At 42.0% G+C, this 14,033-nt stretch overlaps 1 protein-coding gene across 1 annotated transcript in view; it reads left to right on the forward strand.

Moving 5' to 3' along the window:
• Window positions 1–4,757: 4,757 nt before the first annotated feature.
• Window positions 4,758–14,033, forward strand: part of CPE (carboxypeptidase E) — a 110,180-nt gene continuing 100,904 nt past the window's right edge. Inside the window, exon 1 of the mRNA XM_079920459.1 lies at window positions 4,758–5,515. Coding sequence (XP_079776585.1) covers window positions 5,212–5,515 — 304 coding nt within the window. The 5' untranslated portion in view covers window positions 4,758–5,211. The remainder of the gene's footprint in view (window positions 5,516–14,033) is intronic.

Below are 14,033 nucleotides of genomic sequence, written 5' to 3' on the forward strand. Positions count from 1 at the left end.
CCCGGTCAGGTTGGGGACACAGGCTCCCGACAGTGGCTTCATGGTGTGGACGGGAGAAGGTCAAGCAGAGTTTGGTCAGAGAATTTCTTCAGGGCTTCCCAGGAACGCCCGGCACTGGTGCTGGGAGTTCACGGGGGAGGGAGGATTCTGAAGCAGCATGTCTGGATGGGGCTGCAGTGCCAGTGAGACGTACCACGCCTGAAGTCTGTCCCAGCAGGGAGTGAAGGGGCTCAGAAGGCTTTGTTTAGCCAGCACTCCTCTTGTGAGCGCCCGCCTTGCCGGCGTGGGAGGACGGGTATGACGTCGAGCTCAGCCCTGTGGACCAGGGCTCACTGAGTCTCCGCTGGCCCAGAGCCCCTTATTCGAGGCGCTGTCTGGGCTGGGAGCCAACGAGCTGTACAGGAATGCGGGGACGACCACCTGCCGCCCTCGTGACCCGCGCCCGCCTGCGGGGCATCCATGCGGCCTCGGCGTCAGAAACAGAACAGTGTGGTCGTTGAGCTCTTTTACAGAAAATGAAGTGCGTTTGTATGTAGATAAATTCTTATTTATTCAGCACGTAAGCTGGGGAAAAAAAAAACAAAAAAAGGCCTTAGTTCGTTTTCCATCTTCTTTCCCCGGCCTTCCTTGGCTTGGCGGCTCTTTCCTCCATCTTCCAAGCCAGGAGCATAGCATCTTCTCTCTTTAACTCTGCTTCCCTCTGCTTCCATTATCACGAGTTCATGGGATGCTCATCGTGCCCCTCATTTTGGGGTGAAGTCACTGAGCAGCTTCCAGAAACAAGCAGACCTGGGATTAGAACGCTGTCTGTCAAACCTCAACACCAGTCTCCTGAACCAGTGTCCCTCCAATCCTACTGTGCATCAGAGTCACCCTGAGGGGATGGGGGTGGGGGGAACTTATTCAAGTGCAGACTTCCAAGCCCCACACCCAGCTGAAAATTGGATTTAACCGGTCTGGCATGTGGCCATGCTCACCAGGTGATTCTGATGCAGCAGGTTCATGAACCCTGAAGTTCAACGCTACATGGCCTCTCCGGGGGGCCAGAGAGGAGGGCCAGCCGGAAAGGGATACTGCTGAGTGAGGAATAGGGCCTGGAGAGGGAAGAAGAGAGATTTGCTGGAGCCGGTCATACCAGCTTGTGTGGAAGGAAAATCAAATGCAGGCGGGACTGCTAAGAGAGCTCTGAAATGAAGCCTCAAGGCCACTGAGGAAGTGATTCCGGATGAAATCTGACCTTTTGACCACTTACTCTCTTAACGCGGGCATGCAGAACACCTGCCCAATGTTCCAGAAACTCGAGACGCTTATTGGACCCTTACCCCAAATATCTGCTTGCACCAGGGTCAATCATGATTCTTGCCAGACAACTTTAACAACCTTGTGGCTTTTGCCTTTATAAGCCCCTGACTCTTTCTCTTTCTTGGAACACTGGGTTTTATCTGAATCTGTGTCTCTGGTATTGTAATTCCTAAGACCCCCCAATAAACTCTTTTCTTATTTGCAGCCTTGTGTGTTTCTTGGTTGACACTTGCAAGAGCCAATTGTTAAAATTAAAGGAATCTTATGAGTCACTTGTTAAACACAGCCATTATTTATAAAAAATAAATTATATAAACTTGCAATTAAATAAATTATATGAAGAAAAAGGGAATAAACACTCAAAACCCACCACTTGTTCATTATGCTGCTATATTTTATTATCCTCTGTGCTCTCGAGGTTTTTGTGTCTATTGTATCTGTACAGGAGAGATGCTGTATGTAGTAGTTATCCTCAGCATATGGAGCTTGAAACAACACACATTTATTCTCTAACAGTTTCTGTAGGTTGGGAACCTTTTGCTGCCTAGCTGGTGGTTCTGGCTCAGGGTCTGTAAGGAGGCTAGAGTCAAGCTGTCAGTCAAGCAGCCCTCCCAGACTTGACTGGGGCTGAAGGATCTGCTCCGTGGCTGTTGACAGCCCTCAGTAACTCACAGCTGCTGGGCTACAGACATAGGTCCCTCTCAGGCTTCCACAGAGGCCTTCCCAGTCCTTGCTGTGTGCATCTCCACAACATGGCAGACAACTTGCCCAGGACAAGTGATATGAGAAAGAGGGGGAGACAGAGTTTTGTCATAACCTAATTTTAGTAGATATATCCCATCAGTTCTGCCATATTATGTTCATTAGAAGCGAGTCACTAAGTCCTGCCTAAACTCAAGTAGAAGGGAATTAAGCTCCCCCTCTTGAAAGGAAGGAGTGTAAAGAATTTGTATAAAAGTGTGCTGTGTGCCTCTCCTCAACGCTGTGCTCAGTGATATCACATCGGCAATTTGGAATCAGCCACGGTGGGAATATTAATACCACAGAAATCAGCAAACACTCTAAATCAGATTTTACCATGTATGGAGAGCTGAGTGTCAAACATTTACCAGCACACCACTAAAAGGATATAAAGCTATGTGTTTACAGAACCTTTGTGGACTAGATGAGTTTTAGACATGGCTTCGGAAGGAGGGAATACAGGGTTTGGGATATAGGAAGAGACGGTTTCTGGGTTTGAAAATAGTGGAGGTGATGCAGGAAGTGAAGGTTTGGGGAGCTTAAATATGCTCATACAGATGTTCAGAAATAACACAAAAAACAGATCTCTTCCTTGCATGCGTGTGCATGCATGTGCATGATTTAAAGTGTGGGTGCACACTAGATTTAACTATGGGTACACAGGGTCAAACACATTAGACAGTTAGCATGCAAGATTTTCTATGTAGCAATCGGGATGGGTATATAACCTTTTACATAATTGCTTATGAAACCACAAAAGTAATTATGCTCTGGTGAAGCTGTCCTACACATAAAATTGCCCAGAAATTTAAAGACAAAGTTTTAATTCCTTTGAACTGATTCCTTGGTGTATGTGGTGTGTCCCAGAGCTTTGGTGAGCAGGAACTTTTCTCAAAAAGAAAACTTCCAGGATCACAGCATTTGAGATTTGAAAAGACTTCAGAAAACCCATAGAACAAACACTTTGTTGAAGTATGTTTGTCAATCAAACATCAAAATCAGAAATACCTGGTATTCTTGTTAAAACCTGGAACATTGTTAACACCTGAAACCCATCGCAGACTTTCTGCATTGGTGGGGGATTGGGAATCTGCATACTTTACAAATTCTCTAGATGATCCGGCTGCACACAAATGAATCCAAATCTTTCATTTTATAGATAAAGAAAACAAACTTCTAAGATTCACAAAAATCTCCCTCAAGTGAGGCCACAGAGCTGGTGGGATTCCATCCATTTTCAAAAAAAGTTTAAAAAGAAATCCATAAAACTGAGATTTGGGAGAAAATAGAAAACACCCTTTGTTCGAAGAGAAGCTTAAGGGCAACAAGATTTCACTGAATCATATGTTGTTTATGTGTGTCATTACCAGTATATGGCCCACCTTGCCTCAAATTAGTGTGGTTACCTTAAATTGCTAACATGAAAATCCTAACCTTCTACTTCTGAAGTTATTGGCTTTGGCTACACTGTTTTCTTTTTCTAGATTTCCAAGATTGCTCTTTTGGGCATGATTTTAGAAATCTAAGTATAACTCTGGTTTCAAACTTCTGGACCATGTAATCAAACTCAGACTGGTCATAGAGAAAAATATATGGTTCTTAGCTCTGCCTACATTGACAAGGATCATGGTGGCGTCCAAATTCAACTGAGTGGCATGTCTTTATAGTGGCAGCTTTTCCCAAAAAAATCCAAAAAAGAAGATCCATGCTGCTGTGGAAACGTAGACAGTCAGAGGGTTTTGAAACCAACCTCTCCAGCAGCATTTTTTTTTTGATCCAATAAAGTCATTTAAATATCTGGATTCTTTTCCAGGAGAAAGTTTTTATTCAGTGCACTGCACTGTTAGACAGGTGGAGAAAGAGTAAGTTAAGAAAAAAAATGGCTAACATGAAAAATCACCCACATGATGTCCAGTTTTACTGTTTGGTTGAAATACCCAATGGATTATTTATTTATCTAGATTTGTGCTATTTTTTAATCCAAATGGCAACCTCTTCAGAATGACATCTGCTCCAGAGTTGTTCCAGGACTACAAATCCTGTGTAAAGGCTGGGTATTTAAAGCTGTAAATGATTTTATATTTTTGCAACAATTATGGGAATGGAGATCTTATCTTTCACCATCAGAGTTTTCTTTCTATAACAGGATTTGATCTTTTAGTTTTTTCTTGGATGAAGACTCTCCAGCCCCATTCAAGCCTTTTAGATGACTGCACTCCTGGCCAACATCTTAGTTTCAACCAGGTAGGAGACCCTGAGCCTGAACCACCCAGATAAGCTGTTCTGGAAAGATTTAACCTTAATATCAAACTAAATCCCTTGTCCAGCACTCCCCAGCGGCACTCTGTTTTCCCCACAGGAGTTAGAGAAGGGGGTTGGCATAGGCACTGGCAGATGACATTATCTCATTTGTGCGTCCCCCCACGAAGAATCCAGGAATGTGCATAAATACAATTAAAGACAGTATCTACAAATTGATAGAATGCATTTTTAGTCTCTTAAACCTCTGAATCACAGTGCATTGTGTTCTGTTTTCCAGCCAGACCTTGCAATCAATGAACATCCAACCCGTGGGTTTGTGTTTGGACTATCAATACAGTTATTAAACACACATTACGGGGAGAAGGCAAGCGGCTGCCAATACTTCTTTTGTGCTTCTTTTTTTCTACAATATTCTCTAGTTTTTGGAGCATCAGGATAGAAACCTGGTCGGCTTGGGATTGATGGCACATTAAAAGGCTGCACTAACAATCCCAGAGTGTTTTTTCCATAGGCAGTAATCACGGCTCTCTCAATGACAGCAACATATCCAGACCCAACCTTAGCTGTCATCCCACATGGGTCGTTCCGGCGCCATTTGGCTCTGACGTAGCTCCGAGCCCGCAAATCGTGCAGCTGCCCCCGGTTATCCGCAAATCCGGCCCGCGGCACCGCCCCGCCCCGCCCCGCCCGCGCGCCCGCGCGCCCCGCCCGGCTCCGCGCCACCTCCCCTTCGTCCCGCGCTCGGCGGCGGTGCGTCCTGCGCTCCGCTCAGGCTCCGCGCTCGCTGCTTGGGTCTTCCCTCCGCTGCCTGCTCCAGGCCGCCGGGAGGCGAGGCAAGGGGACCCGCGGGCTGTGCGCCCCGAGGCGCCGGGCATACAGGAGGCCGCACGGGAGACGCGTGGCGCGATGGCCGGGCGAGGGGGCCGCGCGCTGCTGGCGCTGTGCGGGGCGCTGGCGGCCTGTGCGTGGCTGCTGGGCGCCGAGGCCCGGGGGCCCCGAGGGCCCCCGGCGGGCGCGAGGCGGCGCCGGCGGCCTCAGGAGGACGGCATCCCCTTCGAGTACCACCGCTACCCCGAGCTGCGCGAGGCGTTGGTGTCCGTGTGGCTGCAGTGCGCCGCGGTCAGCAGGATCTACACGGTGGGGCGCAGCTTCGAGGGCCGCGAGCTGCTGGTGCTCGAGCTGTCCGACAGCCCCGGCGTCCACGAGCCGGGTAAGGGCGCCGCGCTGGGTGGGCTGGCGGTGGGGGAGGAGGGAGAGGGGCACCCGGGGTGGAAGATGGGACGTGGAGGGAGGGATGGCGATGGGGATTGCCGTCACCTAGTCTCGGCCAGCCGCCCTCCCCAACCTCGAGGCCCCCCCTTGGGTGAGCACAGGCCCGAGGGGCTGCGGCGGATGGAGGTAGGAGCGCAGCGAGCAAATCTGCGCGCCTGCAAACCCGCTGTCACCCCCACTTCGCTGTACCGAACACCGCAGGGAATAACTTCGAGGCCTCTGCAAGGAGGTCGCCCTTCCTTGCAGACAGGAGTAGAACGATAAGGTGCAGAAGGCAGGAGCTTGGAGAAAATGAGGAAAAGTCAATTATCATTTGTTTCCTAATTTCCAGTTTATTGGTGCTGATGACTCTACGTACCCGCCTCTACCTGTATGTGCGCATTAGGTACACGCGCTGCTGGGATACTCAGGGAATGTTAAGGACCTTGGCAACACTGGATGGTAGAGGGTGAGAAAGTGGCCTCTGGCAGGCATTCGGATCTTGAAACTGCACACAGTTTTTCTAAGGAAAAAGGAATATTCCATTTTCTCTGCTCTAGCCCGTGGAGATGAGTAGTTTGTGACCAGGATTTTATTCCAACAGATGTTTCCATATGGCCATTTTATGCATCTTCCTCCTGAGTGTGTTAGGGCACGTTTTAACTTATGTTAAATGTTATGCATTTGGTATTAATAAAGAGGTATTTTAAAAAATGTTCTTGGTGCTTCTTTTTCATTGCTTTTTGGAAATGATATAACTCTTAAGGCCTGGTCTTACATCTTATGATCATAAAGGTACTGTTGAAGTTATCTGGGCTAATGACATTAGCATGGGATGCTTGTTTTTTTGTTTTTAATGACAAAGAAAGCAAGAAAACAGGTAAAAATTCTCAATGTAGCGCCAGGATAGTTTTATAATGATATTTATAAACTGAGAAGGGATGAAAATAGGTGATCGATGGAGACACTTTGATCTTGAAATGGAAATAGTATGGGTTGATAAATAATAAATCTTCAAATGGGAAATATCTCTTATCTTCAAATAATGTATACAAAAATGTGTGATTTTGCAGTCAAAACCCTAAAATCAGATCCTAGAAAACATTTTCAGTAATGCTCTCTAGCAGGATTCAGCATGTAGAATTGGAAATTTGGAAAATTAGTTTCGTGTTTGTATCTAAAGATAAAGAAAAATTTTAAATGTGACAACTCATTTTCAGTTATTTCAGATAATCAAAGTCAAGACATCCTAGGCTTAGATAAAGATAATCTAAATATTTGTGATTCTCCTGCCTACTTAATTAGAGCCTTTGGTTATTCTGTTGTAGATTGCTCCTCACATTTTGTTAATTGTCTCTTCAAAGAGATTATATGAAAGCGAATGTTAACTTTTTGTTGTCTTGCTTCAAGTTTAGAAACAAGATTGTAAAGCGATATTATTGTTAGAATGCGATATGCTTTTGAAAATGAAAACCATAATTTTTTTGCTTAAATATCCGGAATGTATAGTCTGTCAAGATCTGCAGATCCCTCTCAGACTACAGGCTCCATGAGGTAGGGCTGTATCTCCAGCACCCAGGCCGGGTCTGGCACATAGCAGACACTCAGGTCACATTAGGGAAAAAATGAATCAGTCATTTGCTGAGTAACACAATGCCTTCAATGTTTTATTCCTTTTAAACACAAAATACACTAATTAAATTCATTTTAAGAAGGTGGACAAAGAAGCGTTTACATGTTAAATGAGGGAAACTAAGTTCATGGTATTACTTAATAAATAGAATACAAAATGTCTACCCATTGTATTTTTAAAGGTTGAAGTAAACTATTATGAGCAAACACTAAAAAACCACAGGGTGATTTCCCCCTCCACCACCTTTTTAGAGGAGATGAGCAGGTTGGAAATCTTCAGGGAACTAGTGTTAAAAAAAAATTCAACTGGGTAAATTTTAAAGATCTTATTGACTTTATTCAGTGATTCATGAATTAAATGTCATTCAGTCTAGCAGATAGAAAGGTGTTCTAAGATCTGTACAAAATGAAAGACTTTTATAGGCAGAAGGGAGCAGGAACAAGGAGGTTACACTAGGCAAAAGATGGGTTGGTTATCACAAGGTTACTTTCTTTTAGGGGATGGCAGGGGTCCTTGATTACCTCACTTGTGCTGATCACAGGGTTCCTGATTGACTGGTTTAAGATTCCATTTCTGGGAGAACCAAAACTGTAATTAAGTTTCAGTTTGGTGATGTGGGACTTAGCATAAGGGACTCCATTTGGGGCCTATTGTCTGGTTTTTAACATTAGTGAATGCAGAGATCTGATCAGTATATGAGTTTGATAGCACTTGTGGGGATTAACTTTTTGGGAAGTTTTGAATGAAGGTAAGTATTCACCATTCTTAAATGGCCTTCATATTCGTTTTTAGATTAAAATATTTTAAGAAATGAGAAGGGAATTTCCATACTTATCTTGAGATAGAAATGGATGCAATCAGTGTGTTTTGAACCATCCACACACACTGTAGATGGGGCAAGTTGTGTGAGCTGTGCAGCAATACACAGGATGGTCCTTGCCCTGTCGGGGATTGAGAATTGGGAGGTTGGAGGACAGTGTAAAGGTGGTCAGTGCTGCAAGAAGGGAGTGGGGGGCCCAGAGAAAGGAGACTGCGAACGTTAGGTCAGGGCATTTGGTTATTGAAGAATAGATGACAAGAAGCCAGGAAATGTACAGATTAGTGAAATTTACCAATTCCAGTGTAGCTCATACAGATGTATGTTTTAACAGAGCCCCTGCTTTTGAAAGAGGGCAACTGTCTTCACTGTTTTCACATTATAAGTGTTTTGGGGAAGGTTAAAATAATGTTTCTGATGATGCTATTCAGAAATAATATTTAGCTTAACAAATTCATTTACTTGACTAAAACTTTGATCAAGTTGCCCGTATTCATTTTATCCTCCAACAAGAGAGAAGTGTCAGGTTTGTTAGTCCTCTTAGTCTAAATTCTTTTTCTGAACTTTAAAAAAATAGAGCTAACGTCTGAGTATTTATCATAATAGAAAAACTCTCCCCAAACAAAACAACATATATACATCAAGTCTTTCCCTGTGGTAGAAGTTGATGTGGTTAGATTTGCAGATTATGGACAGAGGGAGTTCCTGGATCCCACCAACTCCCTTCCTGAGCAGGAAAAAGTGATCATTGGACTTGTTTGGTACCAGGCCATGGGCTGAATTTGAACCGATCTCCTGAAAGTGATCAATTCTCTCAGATATTCCACATTTGAATTCATCAAAAGGGAAAGAAAATTCTATTTGGAATTGGTCAGGGAGGAATATCCATACCTATTCTGTCTGCTTGATTCCTGACCAGCTGGACGTTGGGTCTCAGTTTTCATTTTGATCACTTTGGAGGCCTGCACAAATCTACTGGAGGAGGGTGGTGGGTCTCAGCCATTCTCAGAAGAACTGCGCGTGGTCTTGGCCCCAGTCTCATCTCCTCACACATCATGAATCTGGACGCCAGACGTGGGGCTGGGATGGAGCATTGGCTAAGATTGAGTCTCTGCTCTTGGGTATGTTCCCATGAGGTGTGATAACTGCCAAGCCTGATCATGTTTCCCATTTTTCTTTCTGCTTGCTTATATTTTATACATTTAAAATGTTTCTACACATAGGGACTCATGTTCTCAAACCCAAATATATGCTCTCCTAGGCATGCATAGCAATTATTGCAGTACTCATAAAAGAAGCCTTTCTTAATTTATGACTAAGCAATGGAATCTGTATTCCCAGACCAATCCTCCTAGGGTTAAACGTGAGTTAAGATTAGTTTGTTTAAAACACTAATTCTTTCACGTGTAGTTTAAGATGGCTCTTGGGGAGAAAATCTGATTTATAGCTAAAATGTTATCTTAGAAACATTCTTTAGGGCATAGATTTTCCTCTCTCAAAGGCTGGAATGATTATTTTGGACTTGTTCCTCCCCAAATATGTTCACATTTAAAGTGTATGAATGCCAGTGTGCATTTGCCAAATATCGTGAGCAACATTAAATGCTGGCAAAATTTCTATACAACTCAAAAAAAAAAAAGTGGGGTTTTGGTTATTTCGTATGGCCTCTTTTAATACCAGATTAGTGTGAACTAGTGGGCAATGATTACAGCTGAGTAGCACCTTATAACTGGTGAATATTGACGTTAGATTGTGGAGAAGGATCTAGATATACCACATGTGGTCAAGAGTTATTTTTAGACCCAAGTGAGTCAATGTAGCTCTTGCCAGAAATAATGTACTTGATTGACTTGTGATTGGCTAAAGGAAGAGAGGAAATTGAGCTGGCCCCTAACATTATATCCTGTACTCAGACAAAGTGTCTTTCTATGGAAACTGATTTGAGAGGTGGCAAAGGAATCATCTGCCCGCATCTCCCTCATTGTGTAGCACAGAGGATATTCCAATACCCACCTTTACCGTTCTTTGGGAAAGATATTTTTGACAAATACAAAAGCAGCTGCAGTAAGAAGCGGTGATACATAAACCAGCTTTCCCCAAAGTGTATTCGATGGAACGTTAGTTCAGCTTGGTTTGAGAAGGATTAAGTAAACAAAGATAAACAGGTTTATATATTGCAAGACTTATCAGAGCCTTTAATATACTAATGTATGTTTCAAACCTCCAACTTAGATGTTTGCTGTACAGTATTTTCCAATCTTTTTCAGCATGGAACTCCCTTTTATCCCCCAAGGAGCTTATTTTGTACCTGGTATTGCACTAGTTAGAGAAGCACAGCACTAGCTCATTATTATTCATTATCATATTTTCAAGGATTGATTTGGTAATTCTGTAGCAGAGACACTCAAATAGGGAGTTCCTTAGGGGTGGGGAGCATATGTTTTCCATTTTTTTGCCCATAAACAGCTGACTTATTGATTTATGTAGAGTAAGCTCTTAAGTTATGCTTATTGAATTGAGAACATGATTTTTGAGGCAACGAGGCATAGGGCAGATGCTTTCGATTGGAAAGATTAAAGTGACAAATGCATTACCATTGTTTTATTGTTACGTAGCTTCATGCTTTTAACTTCTGTGTACCTCCTTTTCTTGTCTATAAAATAGGAATACTTTAAAAACTCAAACCTCACAGGGCTGCTGTGAGGCCAAAGTAGTATAGAAAAGAATTTAATGCAGTCGCTTTCATCTGGTTATTAAGAACATGGGGTAATTTGTTAAAATGTTTCTTCCCAACTGGAAGTTGGTCTGGAGTGTGCTCCATCAGCTTTCATCATTGGGAGGGGGCCTCCTTGGTGTGTCATCACAGGAGACCTTGGATGCTTACGTGTTCCAGTGGAAGCCCATCTGCACAAGCCCGGCAGGCAGCCCTGATGGACTTCTACCCTCTCATCGTCAGTGTTTCCTTGTTCACAAACGTTTGTCTTCTATCGATTTTTAAAATGTAGGACATTCCTGCTTTGCTTCAGCTTGACATCTTATTTTGCTTCATTCAATGGAAACAGTGTAAGTGTTCATCGTTATTTGATGAACTATATCTTCAGGTAGCTAAACAAATCTAGGGCAATTCCAGCATTTACTTTGGCAAACTAACTTATTTTTCTGAAGAATTTATAATAAAACTGCTCAGGTCCTGACTACTTTATTCTTTTACTGACTCAGTGTAAGTGAAAGATCTTCGAAACCTCCTTTCTCACCCCTCCCTAATTTTCTTACCCCTACTGGGGTCTTTTCTTTGTGTTTCCACAGTTCTTCGAAGAGAGGTGAGGTAGCATCAAGGTTTACAGTATATGCTTCAATGTCAGGGGACCTGAGTTTAGATCAGGGCTTCCTATTTTAAACTAAATGTTCTTGGGCAAGTCACTTAACTTCTCTCAAAGCCCCAGATTCGTCACCTACAAAATGACAATAATGTGATGATTAAATGAAGTAGTAAATGTAAAGCTCTTAAGTAAGTATGTCAACAATTATTATTATCTCTATTATGGCATTTTCTGTTGTTGGTATACGTGTTCCCCCAGTAAGCTGTGAGATCCTTGTGGTCAGGAGTTGTATTTTGCACATTTCTTTATCCCAAATGTCTAGTTCTATGCTTAGGACATAGCAGCCACTCAGTGAATGTTTGTGGAATAATTGAAATTTCTCAAACAGGCAAGAATGGGCATCACAAAACAAAGCTGTGTTGAAGTTCGGTGTTGAGTTAATACATGTTAGCAAGCCAGAAGCATGATATCAAGAAAGGATAGAAATGGTATTTTCCTTATGTGAACACTTGTATTTTGTTGTGATGCATCCGGTTTTGCATAATGGAGAAATCCATCTACTGCACGTCTTTTCGAGTGTGTTTATTGTAAGTGAAGTAGTTTGAGGCTCGTTTCCTCTTGGCCTCTTTCCTCTTGAGACATTTTATTGATAGAAAGTTAAGCTGCTTTTTAAGCGTTAAATAAAAGTTCTGAAGATAATTAGTAAAAATTCACTTAGTAAAATTTTTGGCTTTTAAGATATCTATTCTGATTCCTTAGTATGGCTGTTTTACACATAGAAGCCATACATCTCCAGGTTTTAACTTTCCTTCCCTCATGAAAATGGCATTCAAATCATGGACTTGAAAATGCTGAAGAGGAGGAGATTTATCTGAAAGTTAGCTGATGGGTCAAATGAGCTCAAATTTGAGACATGTTTAAATTTGCTCTTTCCTTCCCATCTCATTAATTACAGGAATTGCTGCCAGTCCATTGCTCTGCAAATGTTTCTTTTGAAATTCAGGATGTGGTGTTTTGTAGGCCTTCCAGCAGCCAGCTCTTTCTAATACAATGTGGCCTCAGAGAAGAGACTGTGTTGCCAGTACCTCTTACTATGTTCCAATGCTTTACCTACAACTTTAACTGTCCCTACGTAGTAACTTTTAGGGTGGCTCGTGTAGAAAATTACAAAGTTGATTCTTAAACAAAAATAAATAAGTTAATTATGATAATAAACCCTGAAACAACTTTCTACTACTGGTAAATATTTTGTTTTTTTAATAGAAATCTGTTTACTATGAAATCACTCTGAGCATCATAGTTCAATAATAATAATGCCATTCACTTTAAAGCTGTTTGAGTTCAAACAGAAGCTGTTTATTTAAAAAGTGGATACAGATTACTTATTTTTTAAATGGGACCTTTAACTTAAATCCAGGTTCTAAAAAAATCCCTTGCTGTGGTGATTCATGTCAAGGTAATTGGGAAAAGCAACAATTATCTCATGTATTTGCACATGCAGGCAGCTACTCAGATGTTCAGACCCCAAAGTGATGCCACCAGAATGGGCCTACACAATTTCCCTTCCTGCATAGCCTAAAGTATTCAAAACCAGAAAATCTTCCTTCACTGCCATTCTGTAATTTTTCCCCAAGAAATATCTTGTTTCTAGAGCTCAGTTCAGCAACTTGTACAAATCATAAGCTTTGACCATGAGTTCAGGGTAGGAAAACTTGAATATACAGGTTGGACCATCACATCCCTGACCAATGTCCTCAGTACTGTTATTTTTATTTTCCTAGCCAAGGGGTAATTTTTAAAACAACCTTTTCTCATAACCTTTATAAAAATTGCTGTGTATCATTCTAAGCTAAAATTGACTTTCCAAGAGGAAAAGAAGCTGTAGGCTTTTGTCTATATAGCTAGTACTGTCAATTTAATTTAGGGAATAGTTAACAAATGCCCACTCTGTATATGCTATTTTACTCTATCTGCCGGTCACCCTTTTAAGCAGTTCCTTTGCATATTGAAATGTGTATTTGGGTACTGGTCTTGGATTCACTCTTTCGCATGTTGAGCTTAACTGACGTGTTTTATAACCAGTGGACATATCCCTTGATTCTACAAAATATATGCTGCATATAGATGCAAGGGTCAAATAGTTCCCTATACTATTCTTGATGTAGCAGATATAAAGACAGTATCTGTAGGTGAAACTACTGGGAATGTTAGACATTTGCAAAATAGAATGTTTTTTTGCCCTTTTTGTGTTTTAGGTGTGGTGTCGGACATCTGATTTTAAAGTACAACAGATCTATTGAAATAGTTCTATTTGTCTTAAGTCGTGACATTGTTCAGCATAATTTTTAAAAATTTTATTGGAGAAAACCAGTGTTATTCATTGTGGGAACTCAGTAAATGTCAGGCCAGATTCTGCACATAATCAGCATCATGGGAATTAAGTTAATGTACTTTTGGAAACAGCACTAACTCTACGTAATCAGCAGAACCTATACAGCAAAATATATAGAGAGAAATTGCTTGTTAAATGTATTTTCTGGAGTCAAATTCGGTTTTTGGAAGATGTTAAAGCAATACAAAATATAGGTAGATATTTCTCATGTGAATATTTTATAGCTGTATAGTGACTAATGCTATGTTGATACATGGACTGAAATACTGTATAGACATGTAGGTTTTGTCTAGTTCTTGATGACAGCAGGATAAT

The sequence above is a fragment of the Stenella coeruleoalba genome (assembly GCF_951394435.1).
Source record: "Stenella coeruleoalba genome assembly, chromosome: 4".
Classification (NCBI taxonomy): domain Eukaryota; kingdom Metazoa; phylum Chordata; class Mammalia; order Artiodactyla; family Delphinidae; genus Stenella; species Stenella coeruleoalba.